General features: G+C 38.9%; 11 protein-coding genes across 12 annotated transcripts; 4 read left to right on the top strand and 7 right to left on the bottom strand.

The window, feature by feature from the left end:
• Positions 1–414: 414 nt before the first annotated feature.
• Positions 415–2,252, top strand: LOC115626929 (RING-type E3 ubiquitin-protein ligase PPIL2). Its single transcript, XM_030522437.1, has 4 exons — positions 415–502; positions 569–1,520; positions 1,572–1,723; positions 1,789–2,252. The coding sequence occupies exons 1-4, from the start codon at positions 471–473 to the stop codon at positions 2,198–2,200; spliced, it is 1,548 nt and encodes a 515-aa protein (XP_030378297.1). The 5' UTR covers positions 415–470; the 3' UTR covers positions 2,201–2,252.
• LOC115626935 (probable peptide chain release factor C12orf65, mitochondrial) lies at positions 2,205–2,692 on the bottom strand. The gene has a single exon (XM_030522451.1). It carries the CDS (start codon positions 2,688–2,690, stop codon positions 2,238–2,240), a length of 453 nt encoding a protein of 150 aa, XP_030378311.1. The 5' UTR covers positions 2,691–2,692; the 3' UTR covers positions 2,205–2,237.
• LOC115626943 (MIEF1 upstream open reading frame protein) lies at positions 2,590–3,019 on the bottom strand. Its single transcript, XM_030522462.1, has 2 exons — positions 2,784–3,019; positions 2,590–2,731 (listed from the first exon to the last, which is right to left on the bottom strand). The coding sequence occupies exons 1-2, from the start codon at positions 2,949–2,951 to the stop codon at positions 2,693–2,695; spliced, it is 207 nt and encodes a 68-aa protein (XP_030378322.1). The 5' UTR covers positions 2,952–3,019; the 3' UTR covers positions 2,590–2,692.
• A 293-nt stretch (positions 3,020–3,312) lies between these two features.
• On the bottom strand, positions 3,313–8,465 carry LOC115634824 (endoplasmic reticulum metallopeptidase 1-like). The gene is made up of 13 exons (XM_030532743.1): positions 8,448–8,465; positions 7,906–8,404; positions 7,672–7,846; positions 7,526–7,610; positions 7,252–7,372; positions 7,038–7,192; positions 6,598–6,981; positions 6,353–6,533; positions 6,112–6,296; positions 5,887–6,030; positions 5,568–5,828; positions 3,541–3,777; positions 3,313–3,480 (listed from the first exon to the last, which is right to left on the bottom strand). The coding sequence occupies exons 1-13, from the start codon at positions 8,463–8,465 to the stop codon at positions 3,313–3,315; spliced, it is 2,613 nt and encodes an 870-aa protein (XP_030388603.1).
• LOC115627244 lies at positions 3,895–5,440 on the bottom strand. Of its 2 annotated transcripts, XM_030522878.1 has the most exons (4): positions 5,423–5,440; positions 5,297–5,357; positions 4,167–4,981; positions 3,895–4,109 (listed from the first exon to the last, which is right to left on the bottom strand). In XM_030522878.1, exons 2-4 carry the CDS (start codon positions 5,316–5,318, stop codon positions 3,918–3,920), a joined length of 1,029 nt encoding a protein of 342 aa, XP_030378738.1. In that variant the 5' UTR covers positions 5,319–5,357; positions 5,423–5,440; the 3' UTR covers positions 3,895–3,917. The 2 variants fall into 2 exon arrangements, with proteins under 2 accessions (XP_030378738.1, XP_030378729.1); XM_030522869.1 differs by having other exon boundaries at positions 5,297–5,436.
• A 1,373-nt stretch (positions 8,466–9,838) lies between the features above and the next one.
• LOC115633662 lies at positions 9,839–12,106 on the bottom strand. The gene is made up of 4 exons (XM_030531107.1): positions 11,833–12,106; positions 10,860–11,115; positions 10,243–10,795; positions 9,839–10,183 (listed from the first exon to the last, which is right to left on the bottom strand). Exons 1-4 carry the CDS (start codon positions 12,067–12,069, stop codon positions 9,922–9,924), a joined length of 1,308 nt encoding a protein of 435 aa, XP_030386967.1. The 5' UTR covers positions 12,070–12,106; the 3' UTR covers positions 9,839–9,921.
• Positions 12,107–13,055: 949 nt separating this feature from the next.
• On the top strand, positions 13,056–13,673 carry LOC115634365. The gene has a single exon (XM_030532027.1). The coding sequence runs from the start codon at positions 13,126–13,128 to the stop codon at positions 13,651–13,653; it is 528 nt and encodes a 175-aa protein (XP_030387887.1). The 5' UTR covers positions 13,056–13,125; the 3' UTR covers positions 13,654–13,673.
• Positions 13,674–13,896: 223 nt separating this feature from the next.
• LOC115632472 lies at positions 13,897–14,600 on the top strand. The gene has a single exon (XM_030529645.1). It carries the CDS (start codon positions 14,003–14,005, stop codon positions 14,495–14,497), a length of 495 nt encoding a protein of 164 aa, XP_030385505.1. The 5' UTR covers positions 13,897–14,002; the 3' UTR covers positions 14,498–14,600.
• A 6-nt stretch (positions 14,601–14,606) lies between these two features.
• On the top strand, positions 14,607–16,097 carry LOC115632468 (isocitrate dehydrogenase [NAD] subunit 1, mitochondrial). Its single transcript, XM_030529632.1, has one exon. The coding sequence runs from the start codon at positions 14,864–14,866 to the stop codon at positions 16,034–16,036; it is 1,173 nt and encodes a 390-aa protein (XP_030385492.1). The 5' UTR covers positions 14,607–14,863; the 3' UTR covers positions 16,037–16,097.
• Positions 16,098–16,162: 65 nt separating this feature from the next.
• Positions 16,163–16,680, bottom strand: LOC115632480. The gene is made up of 2 exons (XM_030529657.1): positions 16,409–16,680; positions 16,163–16,352 (listed from the first exon to the last, which is right to left on the bottom strand). Exons 1-2 carry the CDS (start codon positions 16,628–16,630, stop codon positions 16,320–16,322), a joined length of 255 nt encoding a protein of 84 aa, XP_030385517.1. The 5' UTR covers positions 16,631–16,680; the 3' UTR covers positions 16,163–16,319.
• A 962-nt stretch (positions 16,681–17,642) lies between these two features.
• Positions 17,643–18,081, bottom strand: LOC115634499. The gene has a single exon (XM_030532258.1). It carries the CDS (start codon positions 17,920–17,922, stop codon positions 17,761–17,763), a length of 162 nt encoding a protein of 53 aa, XP_030388118.1. The 5' UTR covers positions 17,923–18,081; the 3' UTR covers positions 17,643–17,760.
• Positions 18,082–19,857: the final 1,776 nt, after the last annotated feature.

Raw genomic sequence — 19,857 nt, 5'->3', positions numbered from 1 at the left:
CTTTGCGTGAAGGCTTCAAAGGAGTTTCTAGTGAGGGACATCTAATCGTTCTAAATACAACATAAATAGTAGTCAAGAAGGAAGTCTAAGTTGTAACAATAAAGTAGTAAAATGCGTTTAGATCGTAAAAGCTTTTATTATTTAAAGATACACATTTAATTTACATAAAATTAAACTTATTAATAGTTATATATATAATTTGTAATAAAATAGTATGTTACTAATTAAAAGCATCCAATTAAAAATATCTGTATGTAAATTATACTTAAAAAATATTTTCCATTGCACATTAGATCAAACAGATACATCGATTAAACACATAGAGTTCTGAAACCAACAGCTGACTATAGATCAGCTGACTTCAGCGTTCTGATCGCATTTTCCAGCACTGCAAATTATGTGGCAACCTTCCTACTTTTATTTCGCATAAACAATTCTAGTTTGTTGTGGTTTAACAAAAGGCTGCAAAAATGGGCAAACGACAGCATCAGAAGGATAAAATGTAAGTTTTGTTGTTACGGCTAAATTTCGAGCAGATGCAGTAGCATTTTCAACCGTCTTATCATAGGTACTTAACGTACACCGAGTGGTCGGAACTTTATGGCGGCAAAAAGACAGAATCCTTGGAAAATGAACACATTAAATTTAAGCGCCTGCCGTTCGAGCATTGTTGCATTACTATGGCGCCATTCGAGATGCCATACTGTGACCTCAACGGCAATGTGTTCGAATATGAGGCAATATTAAAATTTTTGAAAGCGTTCAAGCTTAATCCTATCACCGGACAAAAAATGGATGCCAAATCCTTGGTTAAGCTTAACTTTTACAGGAATGCCGATGAAGAGTACCATTGCCCAGCGCTGTTTAAGCCATTCACTAAAAACTCGCACATTGTCGCTGTGGCGACTACCGGGAACGTTTATTGTTGGGAGGCTATTGATCAGTTGAACATAAAAACAAAGAATTGGAAGGATCTGGTCAATGACACGCCGTTTCTACGCAAAGATATAATAACCATACAGGACCCACAGCATTTGGAAAAATTCGATATATCAAAGTTCTATCACATACGTAAGAATTTGCGTGTTCTGACAGAAGAGGAACAGCTAGAACGCAAAGACCCTGTCGGCAGAATTAAGACCATGAATCTGGAAACAAAAGAGACATTAGCGCAATTAGAGAAGGACTACCAGCCAGCTGATGAGGCACCGACAAGTTCAAAGCGCACGGCAGACAAATTCAATGCTGCTCACTTTTCGACTGGAGCTGTGGCTGCCAGTTTTACATCGACCGCCATGATGCCTGTGTCCCAACACGAGGCAGCGATCATAGACGATGATCTGGTTAAATATGAGCGCGTTAAGAAAAAGGGTTATGTACGTTTGAACACCAACTTCGGCCCTCTGAATTTGGAGCTTTATTGTGAAGCTGCGCCACGTGCTTGTGACAATTTTATTAAACATTGCCTTGATGGGTACTATAACGGCGTACTTTTTCATCGATCCATAAGGAATTTTATGGTAAGTTGGTGCATAAATTTAAAATACTGTTTACTTATAAATCCTCTTCAGATCCAAGGCGGTGATCCTACAGGAACCGGCACCGGTGGGCAATCAATTTGGGGAAAAAAGTTCGAGGACGAGTTTAAGCCAAATCTGACACATACTGGTCGCGGCATACTTTCTATGGCTAACTCAGGGCCCAACACAAACGGCGCACAATTGTAAGATATTCGAAAGATTTTCCACTGAATAGAAGTATAAAAATAATATATTTTTACGAATGCAGCTTCATAACCTATCGCTCGTGCAAGCATTTGGATGGAAAGCATACCATTTTTGGAAAACTAGTTGGCGGTCTTGAAACATTGCAGAAAATGGAAAACATTGAAGTGGACAATAAGGATAGACCAATTGAAGACATTATTATTGAAAATGTTCAGGTTTTTGTTAATCCATTTGAAGAAGCTGTTGCACAGCTAGCAAAAGAGCGTGAAGATGAGGCGGCAGCCAAGCAAGAAACGGTCGCAAATGCTGAGAAGCAAAAGCGACTGAAGGAACCTTTAAAAGTGTATCGTGAAGGCGTTGGCAAATATCTTAAGCTTAGTGGACCCAAAAAGCCTGAACTTGAAGTCGCCTCTCAACCCGCTTCGAAAAAGAAAAAAATCACGAATGACTTTGGCAATTTCTCCAGTTGGTAACAAGTATGTAATTAAAAAAATTATACTATAATTTATTTTACTTTTCATCAGGCCTATTTACATCACTATTTGTTTCTTCACGGTTTTGCCAATTCCTTTTTAAATCCTGCAATTTTTGTTGTCGGCGTTTACGTTCGGTAGATTTCTTTTTTTCAATTGCTTGAAGTTGGGCGGCAATTGAGTGTTCCTTATTCAAAAAAGTGTCAAGTTTTTCTAAAAGTAATTTACGAGCCTCTACGCGATTCTTCGAAGCTAAACGATGTGTGTGGCACTTGACTGTTATGTTGGTTGGTATGTGTCGGAGAAACACACAGTTGGACGTCTTGTTGACAGCCTGGCCTCCTGGTCCGCTGCCTCGCATAAATGTCTCTTCAATGTCAGCTTCTTGCAGCGTTGGATAGCGTGAGTAATCTATGTTGCCGGTAGCTTTGCAACGAACCATACTTAGGCGGCAAAAGGTGGTGAACTGACTTGTAATTGCTCGGAGCATTGTTAGAGTATACGTCCTTTTTTAAGCAGCGTTTCGCCGCGCTGTGTTTAAAAATAATCAATAGGGATTTGTTATGAAACAGACAGGCAATACCTTAAAGCTAAATTCGATCTCTAGAGGATTCGAAAGCTGCCGGTTTTCGCGGAACTCGTGACGCACACGTCCTAAGAAATAGTTCTTGTCCGTTAATTTCAGATGATTTCCGTAGCGGATGAGATGCTTATAAAGCCGTAGTATTTGTTGTCTCGATGGTTGCAACATATTCTCAAAATTTGTAGCTCAACAAGTACAATTCATGTTACTAAATAGAAGTGTGTCAATTCGTGACCTGCACACCTCTAGTCCCAGTGCTAGAAAAACTCGAAATGGTTGGTGCTGCCATATCGTTGGGAATTAATCATTTTAACGTAATTTACAATCAAACTGGTTTCGCCAGTAAACATGCAAGTGGCAATTATCTGATTTGATAAAGTTTGTTTAATTATATTATCATGAAATGAACAGTCATTTATTTATATATTTTACTTTCAATATTTCGAATTATATTAAAAATTTATAACGAATTTGTTTCGAAAAATTCTCTTAGAGAAATATACTTGTACATATATATGTATTTATAATTTTAATATATATATCGTTCATAGGATGCTGGCCATTCCATGGCATGTACCCAGTCTGGAAAGTTTGCAATAAACTTTTCACTCTCAGCGTCGCGTTTATGCAGGAAACTTAGGTAGTGGCCAGAGACACCAATCTCAAAGACAGGTTCGTCGAACTTGCCGTCCTCTTTCTATAAGTTCATTACATATAAAGTCAATGAGATACATTTGTATGAGAAAAGTCAACTCACTGTTAGTTCAAAATAGAACTCCAGGGGCGAGTCATCGTTGCCATATGCAAAGAAAATATGATAGGGTGGTCTAAACTTCGCCGGCTGTTCGAGCATTCCATGTAGGAAGGACCAGTTCAACATTCTTAATCCCTTCATGGGTTGAACAAACAAACTCATGCGTGCCGGTCCAGAAAGATTAAACACGTAACGTACATTGTTTCCGTCCGGGAGCACCACTTTGCTAAGAAGAGTCAGCTCTGATGTGCCAGGTAGAGCTGCAAAATAATCGATGTTGGCAGCATCGATCTTTTACGATTAATCGCGATTTTTTCAAAAATAAAATCGATTAATCGTTAAGGAAGAAAAATTAAATTTTATTTTTAATAAGATCAATTTTATTCATTTAGCCATTGGTTTTTGTTTGTAAACAGCAACTGGTTTACAATAAACGGTTTTAAAGCGGCGCGTCTGTCAGAGAGGATGCATCCCGCCTTACTGAACATGCGTTCAGACGCAGTGGAGCATGCTGGAATGCACAAATACTTAAAGATGCAATTTTGAAAGTGTTGCATTTCATGCACATGTGTCTGAAATTTGCAAAAATATAATTAGCAGTTAAGTTTTTTAGATGCCACAAGTATTACCTTCCAGTATTCCAATGGTGGTGTGCCCTGCAACTCGTGAGGTTTTTCTAAGTATTGTCTCACTAATATTATACCATCTGCTTGCGGGGTTCTTGATTGTTTTTGTGCTATTTTGTCCTGCACAAATGCATAAATTTGCGATGTTTTAGTGCTTGGATAATCAGGATGTGTTGGTGGCTCTTCGATGTCGGGAGTCGGATTTCCGTATGAACTACAAGTTGATAAAACAGCTTCTCTTAATACAAAGTTCTTGTCTATGAAATGGCAAGTAACTGTGACATAAAATTCATTCGCCCGCGATGTCCAACTATCCGTTGTCACGGCACAGTATTCTACGTTATTGAGAATCAGAACAAGTTTTTCTTTCATTTCGTTGTACATATTTTGTAGATGCACGTTTCTCAAAGTTGTCCTACTGGGCAATATATACCTTGGATTAAGGTAATAAACGAAATCACGAAATCCACGATCTTCAACAATGCGAAAGGGTTGCATATCGATGGCAATCATGCGGGTTAATGCTTTGTCAAGCTCCTTTTTATGCGCGGAATTGTTTTCATAATAATTGTTTGAACTGAAGAAAGTTTTTATGGTCGCCACAGGCTTCGACTCATGGGACAAAGTCGTATGAGCCCGCAATAGATGATTAAACAAGATTGTTGTGTTTCCACCTGTTCTATAATCCAAACCACAAGTTTTGCAGTTTGCAGAGGTTCCCCCTGGCAGCCTTGTAAAAAAATTCCAAATGTCGGACTTTTGCCTTCCCTTACGCTTGCCACTGTGCTCCACGGACTCGTCAACTTCCTTGATATTACCTAAAAACCAAAATTAAATAAAAAATGTAAATAGTTGTGCCGCTAAAGGGTTTACATACAAAAATATATCAATGTAAATAGTACACATACAATAATGCAATAATTAATTAAAACTAAGCTGCGTTTATGTGCACAGAAAACAAAAATCATGCGTAACAATCATATTTATTTTGCACATATGTATGTATATACAAAAATGTGTGCAGTTTTGCGCATAAAATATACGTGTACATACATACATACTTGTACATACATACATATGTCACATGTCGGAATGCCCCTCACTGCTTAACTAAATGAGGCATAAATTCTTACCTGATTTCAAAAATTTATCCATTTATCCGTTTCCCTCCTCTTCTCCAAGCCACCAACACACCAATATAATCAAAAATATAAAAGAAAATGTAATGTTTTGATTTATTTGGCAATTATTAATTTTACTTTTACCGCTTAGCCACTCAGCGTCACCTTGAAACAAATGTGTTCATTTAAATTTACACGATTAATCGATTCTCAACAAATAAAATCGATGCTTAACAAAAATGCTAAACATCGATTAAATCGATTCTGCATCGATTCATTTTGCAGCTCTAGTGCCAGGCACCTCCACAGTCTTTTCACGGGGCAGCCAATGGCCATCGTAGCGGGCCTTACACCATCGGTGATTAAAACAGGGCACACCACACATCATAAGGGAGCCACATTTATCTCTAATGCCAATCAGGCCCGTAAAGTTCATTGAATCGATCAATGGCTGTTCTATGCGTCTATCCTGGAAATCGAAGTAGTAACCGGAATCGTATAAGCTTATAGATCCATCGTACTCGTAGAATGTTCGACGAACTTGCTGTAACGTCAAATAGTTGTAAATTCGATTAAGCGATGGGTCGGAAGCTCTTATTCACCAAAAAATTGACGCGCATGACATTCGTTTTAGCGCGGTAAGGAAACCCAACTTCGGATACGGATATCATACAGAAAATAAATGTAATTAGTGCTAAGCCACCCATTATGGAATTGGGTCGACGGAATACGTTGATGAGCGGTGCCTTTTGTAGAAGAAGCAGAAATATATTATACATATGAGTATGTACATAATCGAGAGACAAAGAAATGTTAAAAGCACTTACAACAAACCCCATGGAAAGTATCGTGCCCAAAGCACATAATCCGGAAATTATGAGATCAGGGTTCATGCCAATACCCTTACGACCCATCATCGGAATTAGAATGGTAAGGAATGCAAGGAACAAGTAGCTGAAGTAGAGAAAAGGCATTATCTGGCATATACTTAGCACCAAGGACCAATAGTAACCTAGAAGTTAAGAAAAAATTAAACCAAATTGTGATATTAAGTTGATTTAAACTTACCACGATCGTGCAGTTTGGTTAGCAAGTTAATGATCAATGAGAAAATGTAGAAGAGTATAGATATCATACAGAGGTAGATACTACGGAGACCAACGGCTGTAAGTATAATGCAGAGCAAAGCGAGGAGAACACAGTGGGCATGAGGAGCCATGTGAAGATGATAGGCATGTGACATTTTATCCTGCAACAGTGAATTCATTTAGATATTTATCCCCTAAATATCTTACAGATGTTGGTCTACTTACATTCGGTCGGAATGTGAGGTATAGTGTTATGGGAAGCATCAATCCAATCAACGCTGGACAAATATATAGTCCGATAATAAGCCATTTGTTGCTAAAGTACGTCAATGTGCGATCGCCAGCATCGTAAAATACAGCCATAAGTAATGGTAGACCCAAGGCCAGAACGAAACTAGCCAGCTCCAGCAGAAATACGATCCCAAATAGGCCGGTAATTTTTCCAAAAGTCAGATCGGATAGCTTTCCCATGCGCCACAGTGATACACCTACCAAGATAAGTCCAGCGAAGGAGAAACAAATATTCAGAGCCACACCAGTTGCCTCCTTGTAGTAAACAAAGAATAGACCCAAAAAATCAAAGAAGACGGAATGACCCTCGGAGTGTGCCTATAAAAATCGCATAAATAGCTGTTGATGTAAGAACCCCTACTGTTTATTCCTACATCGGTATTGTACATTTCCTCAGCATTGGTGAAGCCGCGCACTAGAGATAAAAGATTATCGCCGGTATTCTGTAGAGAGCCGCGTGGTATTATGTTAAAGCGATCGTGCTTAGTGTGATAAACATATCCATTGTAGGTTCCTGCCATATCCAGACCTGATAAGCACAATTTACAATGAGAAAATGCAAAAGAGAATTTCAGAGTTATATCAAACCTGGCACTGGTCCGAAATCGCGATAAATTCTGAAATCGCTATCTGAAGGAATAATGCCCGCTTGAAAAATCTCTTCAGCCATTGTTGTAGCAAAAGGATGCCTGGCACTCTTCTTGTAATGCTAAAAGCATAAAGTGTGGTTAAAAATTGCATATAATTTATTAAAGATAAGACGAAAAAAAATGATTAGATATTGGCTGAAAGATAAAAAGTTATTTTTTATTCAATCCAATGGCGATACATGTATTAGAGCCATATCGCAACGAGTACTTACGCTCATTAGCCAAGGATGATTCGGTCCGCCTTGAAATAGAAGTTCACGTCCGCCACAACCACCAGAATCTAGATTAAGCAACGCCCTTGTCCCAGTTGAAGTTTTGTGAGTTAGTATTGACATATGGCTCTGGAAATTTCACCTACTTGCAGTATGCGGACCATTTATGCTGCGATATAAAAGCGTGCGAACCTTGCAGGGGTTGCTCCTCAGCGCCATTAAAGACAAACACAATAGGATGTAGAAAGCTCTCCTCTGACTTGGTCAATAGACGCAGCACTTCCAGCATTGTGACCACCATATGGCCGGCATCACTCGTACCTAAGGTGGGAAATCTTGTATGAGAAATCTTTATGAAAAGCTAATATTAAACCATTTACCCACACTTCCGGGCTTGCTATCGTAATGACTGTTGATTAGTAGGTAGGATGTACTATTGGAACTGTTCGTGCTCAGCTTGACGATTACGTTCTGCACACCCTGGTACATGTTTACCATTTCCCAATGCAAATACGCGCCAGATGCCTGCTGTACATCAACCTCCAGTTCATAGAGATCGTCGCGCATTTCGGCGCGAACCTTTTCAATTTCATTGAGCAAGAACTGTACCATTACTTTTTCATTCATTTCGTCGCCCACAATCTTCGGCCCCATTCGATCAAACTCTAGCAATATGCGCTCTGCTCGTTCTGCCACAAATTGTCCCGGACGGTTGGACTCCTCGTTGATTTTTATTGCAGTTGGTAGATAGTTGAAGAGCGGCAGAACTACAGCAAAAAATAATCCGCACCAGAATAATACAAAGGGCGGCGCGTAATACCAAGCCAGCTGCCCATAGGTCTTTCCCTTTTCACTGAATTCAACGATAGCACTGGCCACCTATAATTGATTAGTGAACAGTCAGTTAAGTATTCTCCATTACATTTGGTGGCACCCACATCTGTATCCTTTCTATTTTCCATATCAGCAATTTCGTTTTAGTCCGACAACACTAGTATCGGGCGAGCTACTAAGTAGGCAAGTCCCCAAGTTGCTTAATTTTAAAGCGATATTATCAACAATGATTGCATATCTTTGTACATGCATATAAATGCTAAAAAAAAACAATATAAATCATTTATTGTATAATAGTAAACCTTTATTTTATGTGCAGCTGTATCTAACCCCCCAGCACGCGTTTCAATTAGAGACTCTTTTAACTGTACTGCAAATTATTTGATATTTGATGTTCATAGCTTCGTGATAAGATGTTGCTTGTATCATATTAATAGGGCTGGGTTTATAAATTTACATTTGAATTCTTTAAAACATAACTTATAATTAAGTTATCACGAGAAACTGAAAACCTTGACAAAAGACGTCTTTAATATGCTTTTGCCAATATAATATAGGATCTTGAAATATACCTTTTTAAATGGCTCTTTTAAATAAATATAACGTGTAATGGGGTTGTTGACAATAAACAGATGAGGTTTTTAGAATTCTGAACTATCGCGTTAATATATTTTCAATTTTTTAAGAACATGTGATTTTGGTCCACATACTCAATTTAAACAAGATAGAACGCTACAGTCGAGCAAGCCCGACAGTAAAATAGCCTGTACCCTCCACTAAAAAGAAAAATTAAAAAAAAATTTAATTATTAAAAAAATGAATGAATTAATTAATTAATTTAATTAAATTAGAATACATGTTTATGTTCAGTTTTAACAGCATACATTTACATCACGTACCTATGCGTTTTTATATGCGTGTATGTATGCAGCACAAAAATGAACCAAAGCAGCAACAACAACAACAACAGCTGCGGGCAGCGCATGAGCAGCGATTTTACTTATGGCTATAACTTTCTTCAGAATTTACCTATCATGATGAAATTTGGCACACAGACACATTAGTACTAACTGGATGTACCTACCAAAATTGATTTCTAAATTCCGAGAATTACGGAAGTTATAAGAAAAAACACGAATTGCGGGGGAGTGGGGGGTGCATCGAAAAAAAACTCAAACTCGTACTTTCTCGGTCTTAGAAGAATATGGAAACCAAGTTTGGTTATTCTAGCTCTTATAATTCCTAGATCCTTGCGTTCATACGGACAGACGGACAGACGGACGGACGGACAAGGCTATATCCACTCGGCTTCTCATCCTGATCAAGAATATATATACTTTGTGGGGTCTGCCACGCCTCCTTCTGTGTGTTACATACATGCGCACAAAACTAGTATAGCCTTTCACCCTTTGGGTACAGGCTATAAAAATTTAACAACTAATCTTCTTTACATGCTATTTAATATTATATTTTATATTATTGTGACTATAAATGTTTATTTCTTTATTTAATTTGCTGAATGCCCATATCAAATACTCAAACGATCCATAAAATCATGACTTTTAAAGAATATTTTCGTCAATTTCAACTTGGTATAGGCGACTCAGGTCCTGCATTTCTTTGATTTGATGTGCCAGTTCTTTGTCCACAACTTCTCCACCCCGAGTCATTGTGTCGTTAATGACTTGTTCATCAGTTCGTTGGTTGTTAAACATTTCCTCTGATGTAACATTCGGTGGGTCCACAAGAGTCATAAGAAAGCTTGCCGATATTCCTAAAGAATATGGCAAAAATCGTATGTACTCCTTTATTAAATTGTCTCGACTGAAATAAAGAGAAGTGAATACAAAAAACGGTTCAACAAATTAACAAATTGCAAATACCTCAAAAATTCCGGTATATCCTTTTTGGAGTATTCTGTAAAACTTTTAGCAAGTGCCTGGCAGTAATCATTAAATATACTGTCGAAATACTTTTGGCGGACATTGGCATATACCGAATTAGCCAGAAATACGGAAAGATCGATCATTGGGGAAGAGACGCGCAACGTTTGATAGTCAAACATCATGACATCAACCGGCACAGCTTCCCCTCCAGTAGTAATATACTTATACGCGATATTGTTGCGTAAAAAGTCCCCGTGGCAGAGTGTGGCCAAAGGCTCCCTGGGAGCTACACGTTTTCGACCGTAATCGATATAATCGCCGGTTAACTGTTCCCACTTCTTTACAAATTCTTCATCCACTTCTGGCTGATACTTTTTAACTGCTTTGGCTACACGTTCCGAGCTTGTCCGTATTGTTAACCCCCATTCCGGGTGTATATTATCATCAGCATATCTCGGTTCCGTAAGTTTAGCTGACAGTTGGAAAAATTTGTCGCTGTCACAATGCTTTAAAGCGTAGCCAAATCCATGAAAACTACCTAGATATTTCACTGAAAAAATTAATAACTTCTAAGTTGTAATATGAAGACAATTCTTGTTTATAATTCTACAAACCGGCAATGCGTACGTGCTCTAGGCTCAGACCAACTCTGTCCTTGGTTATGGACCAGCCTTCTTCCGCAAAATCTCCCAATATGAGGAGAGCAAAACCTGGTTTGATCTCACTGTGATAATACTTCGGGGCAGCAAATTTTCCATCACTAATCTTTTGTATTTCATGCAAAATGTTTGTATAAAACTGAATCTCGTTGTTAAAGAGCGCATCAAAAGAAATGGAGTCGTAAGTTTCTGGGGGAATCGGTGGCGTTTTCTGTAAAATACAAATCATTGTGAGTTGCATGTTTTTTATACACCCTGGCAAATCATTTAATCTTCATAAGACATATTTAATCACGTTATCAGCGCACCTCTTAGATAATATAAGCAAAAAAAGGAATGATAGAGCCAAAGGGGTCCAACAGTTCAACGCCCTCTATACAACAACAGGTGCTTGCAGAGCATCAGAAGAAAATGGCTATAACTTCCATTAAAGATGCGTTACTACGATGTAATTTGATATGAAGTCCTATTATATAAGCAGTAACCTGAAGTAATTGCTGAAAAAATCGAAGAACTATGAGAGCTAGATTTGTTTTTTCTCAGACCTAGGATAATCTGAATACCAAGTATGAATATTGTAGCTTATATGCGTTTCGAGATCTATATATTTATACCGACTGACGGACAGACACGACTCGTCTTGTCATGCCGATCAAGCATATATGTAGCTTGTATGGCACTCCTTTTTCTCTATTTCGTACATTCATACTAAATTAAAATAATTTGTTACCCTTTGGTTAAAGCGTATAAAAATAATATTTAATATGTGCTCGTCAGTGTAAACAAAAGCAGCGCAGTCGAAAGACACGGATAGTCAAGTCGCACATCTAATATTAAGTGATAATTTTTATTGCAATTTGTCATTGTTATTTCGTTCAACAAATCCAATATTTAATGGAATTTCCGTAATTTATAATTACTATTTTACCTTAATAACCAGTTTCCTCTGCTGTCGCAATCCGGCGTAATCAAAACTGATTGTGGCCCGATAGCATTGGGTTAGCATGAAAGCCTCCTCGGCTCCGATCATCTTGATATCTATATCGCTCACTTGAAAGGTACCCAGATTTGCATCGTCGTAGTTATCCACTAATAGCCCCTTTGTTAAAAGCTCAGGCAGAATCTCTGTGCACAGCCAGTCAGATTCATTCTCAATGAACGACATTTTCAAATAAGCGAGCGCGATCGCACAGTCGTGGTCAGTGTCGCTAGCAACGTCAAACTGAACAACCGCACCAGCATGCTGATTGTTTTCTATATAGTGAGCGAGTATCAACATTCTTCGATAATACGTATTAATGCGCTACGCTCTTCTCGCACTTTAAGAGCGGCGCTCTCGTATGGGTGTTGACTACAAGTATATTTGAAAATTACTTATCAGCTTAAGAGACTATGAATTTATGATGATATGAACGCGAAGGGGGAACTGCTTTGAAACATTTAATTTCGTCATATCCCGAAACATAGACAATTTTCTCCAGAGAGCGAAAACTTTTTGGTATACTCAGTAGCCGGTAAGTTAAATGATCTCTACATACATATGTATACAAAAAAAGAGTCGTAGGTAACCGGCGGAAAGTGTGGCAAATCCAATGATATAATACGTGTATCTCTCTCTATTTGTATGGGCATCGAGAATCACGAAGACTACATATATTTTTACAACTGTGTAGTTTAATAATTGTTTTGCTTATAGAGATATCAAAGACAGCCAGCTACCATATCATTGAAATATGTATGGTATCTCCTGATTGTTTTAGTACTTCACCGTAAAGCTTAACTGAAATATATTTCTTATACAGAGTGCGCCATCTTTTATGTCGGTATGTAAACATTGAATATCTTTGAAAATAAACAACCAATTTTCAATTATGAGATATTTTTATTTAATTTGGTTCTGTACAATTTCTTGAACTGAGGTTTTCAACACTGGTCTACTCAAGTCAATCGGTTCACTAATGACAAAGTTATTCAATATTTACATACCGACATAAAAGATGTCGCACCCTGTATCATATAGCTGCTCCAAGAACAAGTGGTATCATAAAGTCTATTTTAGTTGTAGAAGTGGGAAAGAAATGAATTTGCATACAAGAATTGGGGTATATCGTCGTTCTATGTGAAGACCTAGGCCTTTCAGATTTAAGTAACAGTTTCGCTTCAAAATTCAAAATTAAACAAATTTTCTGACAACTACGAAAGGAAGCCGGAATAGGAAAATATGCGTATAAATACTGCATTATTTGCTAAAGCTAATGCCCAACCCAAATATGATAACTACAATGTAAAAAAGTACATCCCGGCCAAGCCCTTGGGAGTTCCGGCAGATGAGCCTAAAAAGCCCTCCCTTACAAACAATTTCTTTACCAATGGGCGTTCATCGAGGGGTCGCTTTTCATTAGGTCGAAAAATGAGTTTGAAATCGAGGATTAATAAATCAAACCAAATATCAGCTAAAGCCACGGGTCAACATCATGATGGTGGAGCTTTCACCACAAATTGCTTGGCTATGGCGGAAATAAAACAGATCTTGCTGGATTCCAGAAATCGAGAGCTTAAGAACTATTATAGGAAAATGATGGCCGATGAAAGATCCAGAGCAGTGCAATATTTGCTCAACCAATGTCCCTGCTGTGGCTTTCAAAAGCCAGATCGGAAGCATGAAAGGGATATCTCCAAAAATATTTATTGTTGGGGAGCTGAACAAATGAGCAGATCGGAACGTTTGCCACGCCGAGTCGCTACTTAGACACCGTCAAGAGGTGGTGCTGGACCATATTTCTGTATGATAGGAGATGTCTTCTTTAAGTATCATCCATTCTATTGAACGGAGCTTAATGAAAATATCCTCCTGCCATACACGCCTATGGTATATAGTATTAATATTTTAAAGAAAAATCGATTGTCCCGTCATCCTTTGTAATCAGTACAGTGAATAAATGTACTTGTATGTATCGTTTTTGCGCCTTAAAACTCAGCCTTGCCACTTGTGTCACCTTCCCCGATTCAAAAAGCATGTAGCCAGTCAGCATTTGGTTTCTCAAGCGGCAGCTTCTCCTATTTTAAATTCATTTGGCAATATCACAAAGAGCAGCAATATGTTTTCTCACCCCCGTCAGGCCCATCGCGGCACCCAAACAATGCCCCAACCATCACCGAAGCCAGACTGTGTGCCCCTTCAGATGGTCGACGAGGATGGCAAGAAACGTTACTGCTACCATGGCGGCAGATGTCGTTGTGATAATTGCAGGAAGGTACGCGACCAGCAAAAGGACGATCTGGATGCACAGCTTAAGAAATTTATACCGCACAGTCGACTTGCGCTGACACCTCCGATGCACCTTGCCGAGCCCAAGCAGTATAAGCTCGAGGCCCACAACGTTTCGCCAGAGATGGGCATGCAGCTGCTCAAGGACCATCTAAAGTTGCGCGAACAATATCCCATATACTACTTACCGGACATGTACTTTCAGCGCAATGCCTGGAAATGGGAGGGACCCCAAGAGAAGTCTACGCAGACGGACATACCTCTGGGCAACTTTGGCATCGATGGTTGTCCTTGCGTGGACAAATCACAGTGCTGGGATATATAATGCAATAGAGATACACACAAATGGCGGCCAAATGTAGTCAACTTTTAAGAAACTTTACAGTAAATACCACCTTGGAGAATAAAGCGCATGAGAAACAAATGAAGAGTCGCAGTCTTTTCTTTTGTCGGACTGGTTTCAAAATACACACAATTCTTTCAATTTCCAATATCTGGACAATTGAAGAAGCCCAATCATGGGCTTCTCCTGAACGGATTAAGCAAGAAATTTAATGTTTACACTTCAATTTAACTTCGTGTGCAAATTATTTGTTTGTCTGACCGTAGCATTACACATCACACCCAGAAGTCAGTGCGCTCCGTTTTCGAAATTACAAGTCAAAAACTTTTATATTACGAGTAAAGCAAAATGCTGCGACAGCTGAAAAGTGTTAGATGCATGGCTTCGCTCTTGCATCCAATTAGACGGGATTTTTCCGACAGCGTTTTCCAAAGTGGATTCGATTCGGCCGCCATCAAGGGAGACGTGGGTCCAGCCCCGACTTACCGAGTACCCCAAGCAAAGTACGGCGGTATTACATTTGTAACCCTACTGACGGGCCAGACAATAATTGGGAAACAAGGCGCCAGCTATATGAAGGGTCTGCTACACAGCGCCCGAGTCCCAGTAGGTATGCATCAGATCAGCGACGAACAGGAAGCCGATTACTTTAATTCGGTGTTGCGGAATCATGCGGCCGTGCACATTGACATTATACACGATGCCGCCGAAAAACGAAAGGCACTTAAAATTTGCAACGATTTGGACTTGTATATGTTCATGACCAGAATTCGTACCTTTCCCGGCTTCAATTGTCGCTTTCCCGACGTAGACATTCAGCTAATAACGCAGAACAACATGGGAAACTATCTGGAGTTGGAGTACTCCCCCGTTCGGGGTGTGGTCGAAGCCCTCCGCGTCGTCACCGAACAGGGTATAGACAGGGTTTTGCGTTTTGCTTTTGAGGCCACGCGCCGGGCGAAGCGAAAACGCATGACCCTAGTCCATTTGAGAGACGAGTGGCCCGTTACCGATGGAGTTATGGTCGATGCCGCTCTACAATTACAGCGCTGTGAATACACCGACATTGAAGTTGAGCCTCTGGATTTGGGGGAATGTGTGGGGCGTCTAATTCTGAGTCCTGGCTGCTTTGACGTGCTCGTGACAAACGATCGCTATGCAACCTTCATGGCCACTATATGCAGTGCGGTCTGTGGCGGCGCTACCCTCTTCAGTGCTGTCGAGATCGGCGATGAACATGCGGTCTTTAAGCCATTGCAGACGAAGCTCTCGCTGACCAACTATCAGTTCTTGAGTCCCTACGGCATTATTTCGACCTGTGTGGACTTACTATACCATCTGGGGCACTCAGCCTGTGCCGAAGCCATGTGGACGGAAATGCTGCGCACCATGAAGGATGGTGTGAAGACTGTGGAATTCGGGGGCCGGGATACTGGCGAATATGTTGTGTGCAATCTTGTTAATAGATTACGCTGTAAAAGATTTGGTGACAAATCTACAGCGGAAGCGAACAATAATTAAAGCCGCCGAATTGTTTATTTAATACAACACAATTGTCCAATAATATATACGTAACAAAATATCGACTTGGAATTTAAAGTTGGGGCTCAACAGCAGCAATGGGCATGCTTTTTTTTAAAGCTGTGGTTTGTGTCGAAAGATCATTTAATATGTTAACAAACAAACTTTGAATTTAAGTGGATTTAAATGCATTGAACAATTGCTTTTCAATATTTTTCATGTAGGCTGTTGATTGCGAATTCATCAAAGATGCCAACTTGGAATTAAATCGAATTGCACTGCATTAGAAGTTACGTCTCTTGAGTTTTCGATTAGCCTGTGCAAGGAATATAATGAATATGGGGAGTTACTAAATGTATTTTGTTTTCGTACCTGCTCCTCTTCAGTTCCCAAAACACTTTCGGAAATACGTATCTTATAATTCTCTGAGAAAGTAGCAGTCTCCACTACCTGATTAAAGCGTACATGCTTTTTTGCCTTATTCTTCTTTTTCTTCTGGTACTTCATATAGTCGTAGATAACTAGCTCCGACGTCAATTGATCTTCGAGACCCTCGGCAATCGCTGTCCCACAAGAGTCTGCCGCTTTATCCATAATTTACAAATGTTTTTGATTATTTGCACAGAGTATATTTTTATGTGCTTTGCATTTATTAGTAAGCATTTATTGACATATGCAGAGCATACTGTGTTTGGACTTGTATTGAAAGTTAAGAACTTAAAACTTCAGGGGACACATTTATTTTTCCTCATTAACATCAACAGCTCTCAGATAGAATTAATTAATTTTGTACCTAATATTATATAGTATTCAAATGTTGTGAAAACTTTACTAATATTATTTATTGAATTTAGTAGTTTATACGTAATTGTTGTTAATCTGTAATCTGTAAATCGCTCTAAACTTTGTTCTGGCTATTTATTGTTCAAGGCAACGAACTGCATTTATGTAAGCCTCATTTGTGGAAACAACATAATGGATAGCACTTTAAAGACTTATGGTACTAAAGGAGTTAACTCATAAGCTTCGGGCCCAGTAAAAGCATTGAACATTATTATGGGCACGTACAACTAAAATAAATTTATGCAAAGCCATTGCCAGAAACGGCTGTAAACAGCAACACAAATGTGTACCGAGAATAAGAATGAGAATAGGCCTTTGTAATCGTAATGGGAGCGATAAAATACGAGTATTTGCTGTAATGGCAGGCAGAAGTACTTGTATAGCATATTTGCGAGGGCTGAACACGAAGCGCAATACACACATAAACTACACATGTATGTACGTACATACATATATCTGTGTATGTATTTATGTATGTACTCGTGTTTACATTTGTGCAAAGATAATTTGGTACATACAAGTATGTAAGCCCCCGTCGATACTTAATCATCATGCTAATGACTCGGTTGTGGGTGGTGCCACGCAACTAAGTATGAATGCAAATCCCCAATGCTGACAATGATTGAACGAACAAAGCCATTATAATGACATACATACAATATAGTATATTTTAAGTTCAATGATACCCGGATACATACGACATACACAATTAAATAGCACATATAAAAAGTCCTAAACTAAAATGTTATACACTGCAGCCATTTTGAAATCAAACACCTCGCCATTATCCACGTCCCACTGCCAGTAGCTGACCCTTGCTAGACATTGTGGCAATAGTTCATCCAGCAGTTGCAATCGCCGTCAGCCACTGCGGATATTTGTCATTGCTCGGCCAACTCATTGGTGCGATGCACAGCTGCGAGCTTCGCCTTGGCCGTGCCGCACATCATCATGAAGGTGAAGAGAGACAGCTCCAACACTCGGCAAACGCAATATGCAACAACATCGACTAGGTGCTCCGCGACACCCAAATATAGACACATTTGTTTATCTGTGTGTGCTTGTATTGCAACTCGAGTTCTTCAATGTGGTTGAGAGCCAAGAGTCTTTGACGGTTGTACCAGTTCTTCCTTATCCAGTCGCCTATAGTTTTCAGTTTTCAATTTAATCAGTTGGATGCTTTTACTGCCGCTAGTTGATTGTCGTTTAGACAATAGACGTGTACGCAGTGTTTATGCTTCAGTTTTAAGTGATAAGAATAGAGTTGTGCCAATGCTTCCTGTTGCTGCCAGACGTTTCGCGAACTGTTTTCGTTTCAGATACAACCATTGCCGAAGTCATACTGAAAACTCTCCGTCTCTGGCCAGGCGTGCGCAGGCGTTAAGTTTTTATACCCTGTACCCAAAGGATACAAGGGTATATTAGTTTTGTGCGAGTGTACATGTAACACACAGAAGGAGGCGTGTCAGACCCCACAAAGTATATATATTCTTGATCAGCATGACAAGCCGAGTCGATATAGCCATGTCCATCTGTCTGTCTGTATGAACGCAAGGATTTCAGAAAGTATAAGAGCTAGAATAACTAAACTTGGGATCTAGATTCTCCTAAGCCCGAGAAAGGACGAGTTTGTTCATTTTTCCCGATGCACACCACCCACTCCCACCCTATTCAAGATTTTCTAAAACTCCCGTAATTCTTGGAATTTTGAACTTAAATTTGGCAGACACATCCAGATAGCTATTATGTATCCGTGTACCAAGTTTCATTATGATAGAATGATCGGAAAGAAAGTTATAGCCATATAACCAGGCCCAATGCACACATACATACATATGTACAAGTACACAAACACGCATAAGGCAAATGTAATTTAATTAAATTCATTAATTAATTTAATTTCTTTTTTGTGGGGTGGTACAGGGTATTTGATAGTTGAGCCTGCTCGACTATAGCATTCCTTTCTTGTTTTTAGCTCATTTAGTTAGGCTCTACCCGCTTCCATTAACATCTGGACCAAAAACTGTCAGCCAATTTATTTTTATTTACTAGAACTTCATTTGGTTATACATAAGTGCCAAGGCCATAATCATTTTTGGAATGATGGCGAATTTTTAAAACCTTTACCAAAATCTGAATATTTATTTATTTATGTTTTCAAAATAGATCTCATGACTTTTGGAAAAAAAATCTATTAAGCTTCAACAATGTCTAACTACCGCTCTATTTTCAGCCAAATATTGTCCAGTAAATTTACAAATTTAATATTAAAAACAGGGAACATTAAATTTTCGTACTTAAAAATTGCATTGGATATAGAAATTTCAAGAATTACGGAACCGGAGGAGTGGGGTTGCAACAAATAAAGTACATTTTTATTGATAATACGTTAAAAAGGAAGTGAAATAAATTGAAATAAGAAGCAACTGATATTTCATTAGGGAGCATATATTTTAACTAACCTGACCTGATGACCCAATTCCCTTTTTGGGCTTTTGATAAAGGCTGCTAAATCAAAAGATATTCAGTTGCCTCTAAATAGGTAAATACAATAATAATATTCATTATTTATTCATATTTTCCCTCAAGATATGTACACGTTTGATTAAAAAAGATTAGTTTTAAAAAAAACTGGTTGATGATTTGACAGTATTTGTAAAACAAGTTTTCACTTTATTAGTTCTTAGTACTTATGCATGTATATATAATGTATATTTGTATGTATTTGTACATACATACAGTAATAGTACTTGCTGCTCGGCTCTGGCTATTTCAGAGTGTGGCATATGTTGGAGTTGGTTCCTTCGTGCAACATATGGTCACTAGACCCGAGAGCTGTGCAACATCGGGTTAATTGATGTGCCAGCCACTGTGCCTCCCTTTCCAGCATAAGGTCTGTGGCTCTTCTATCTCCCTAGTGTATGCGTCTGTGTGTGTGTGTGCTGCAAACCGTGAAAGTCACAAATTATAAAAAAAAG

This window comes from Scaptodrosophila lebanonensis, unplaced genomic scaffold (assembly GCF_003285725.1).
Source record: "Scaptodrosophila lebanonensis strain 11010-0011.00,11010-0021.00 unplaced genomic scaffold, SlebRS2 tig00000001-arrow-pilon, whole genome shotgun sequence".
Classification (NCBI taxonomy): domain Eukaryota; kingdom Metazoa; phylum Arthropoda; class Insecta; order Diptera; family Drosophilidae; genus Scaptodrosophila; species Scaptodrosophila lebanonensis.
This window is presented reverse-complemented; position numbering and strand designations above follow the sequence as displayed.

Coding starts and splice junctions, on each gene's coding strand:
- LOC115626929 (XM_030522437.1), top strand. CDS start 471: ATGGGCAAACGACAGCATCAGAAGGATAAAAT. Junction 503..568: donor CAGCATCAGAAGGATAAAAT/GTAAGTTTTGTT, acceptor GTCTTATCATAG/GTACTTAACGTACACCGAGT. Junction 1,724..1,788: donor AACACAAACGGCGCACAATT/GTAAGATATTCG, acceptor TTACGAATGCAG/CTTCATAACCTATCGCTCGT.
- LOC115626935 (XM_030522451.1), bottom strand. CDS start 2,690: ATGCTCCGAGCAATTACAAGTCAGTTCACCACCTTTTGCCGCCTAAGT.
- LOC115626943 (XM_030522462.1), bottom strand. CDS start 2,951: ATGTTGCAACCATCGAGACAACAAATACTACGGCTTTATAAGCATCTC. Junction 2,732..2,783: donor AGATCGAATTTAGCTTTAAG/GTATTGCCTGTC, acceptor TTTTAAACACAG/CGCGGCGAAACGCTGCTTAA.
- LOC115627244 (XM_030522878.1), bottom strand. CDS start 5,318: ATGGATAAATTTTTGAAATCAG. Junction 4,982..5,296: donor GGATAAATTTTTGAAATCAG/GTAAGAATTTAT, acceptor TTTGGTTTTTAG/GTAATATCAAGGAAGTTGAC. Junction 4,110..4,166: donor CACCATTGGAATACTGGAAG/GTAATACTTGTG, acceptor TGCAAATTTCAG/ACACATGTGCATGAAATGCA.
- LOC115634824 (XM_030532743.1), bottom strand. Junction 7,847..7,905: donor TAGCAAGCCCGGAAGTGTGG/GTAAATGGTTTA, acceptor TTCCCACCTTAG/GTACGAGTGATGCCGGCCAT. Junction 3,778..5,567: donor AGGTGCCTGGCACTAGAGCT/GCAAAATGAATC, acceptor GGCACATCAGAG/CTGACTCTTCTTAGCAAAGT.
- LOC115633662 (XM_030531107.1), bottom strand. CDS start 12,069: ATGTCGTTCATTGAGAATGAATCTGACTGGCTGTGCACAGAGATTCTG. Junction 11,116..11,832: donor AGAGGAAACTGGTTATTAAG/GTAAAATAGTAA, acceptor TGTATTTTACAG/AAAACGCCACCGATTCCCCC. Junction 10,796..10,859: donor AGAGCACGTACGCATTGCCG/GTTTGTAGAATT, acceptor TAATTTTTTCAG/TGAAATATCTAGGTAGTTTT.
- LOC115634365 (XM_030532027.1), top strand. CDS start 13,126: ATGCGTATAAATACTGCATTATTTGCTAAAGCTAATGCCCAACCCAAA.
- LOC115632472 (XM_030529645.1), top strand. CDS start 14,003: ATGTTTTCTCACCCCCGTCAGGCCCATCGCGGCACCCAAACAATGCCC.
- LOC115632468 (XM_030529632.1), top strand. CDS start 14,864: ATGCTGCGACAGCTGAAAAGTGTTAGATGCATGGCTTCGCTCTTGCAT.
- LOC115632480 (XM_030529657.1), bottom strand. CDS start 16,630: ATGGATAAAGCGGCAGACTCTTGTGGGACAGCGATTGCCGAGGGTCTC. Junction 16,353..16,408: donor TGGGAACTGAAGAGGAGCAG/GTACGAAAACAA, acceptor TTCCTTGCACAG/GCTAATCGAAAACTCAAGAG.
- LOC115634499 (XM_030532258.1), bottom strand. CDS start 17,922: ATGTGTCTATATTTGGGTGTCGCGGAGCACCTAGTCGATGTTGTTGCA.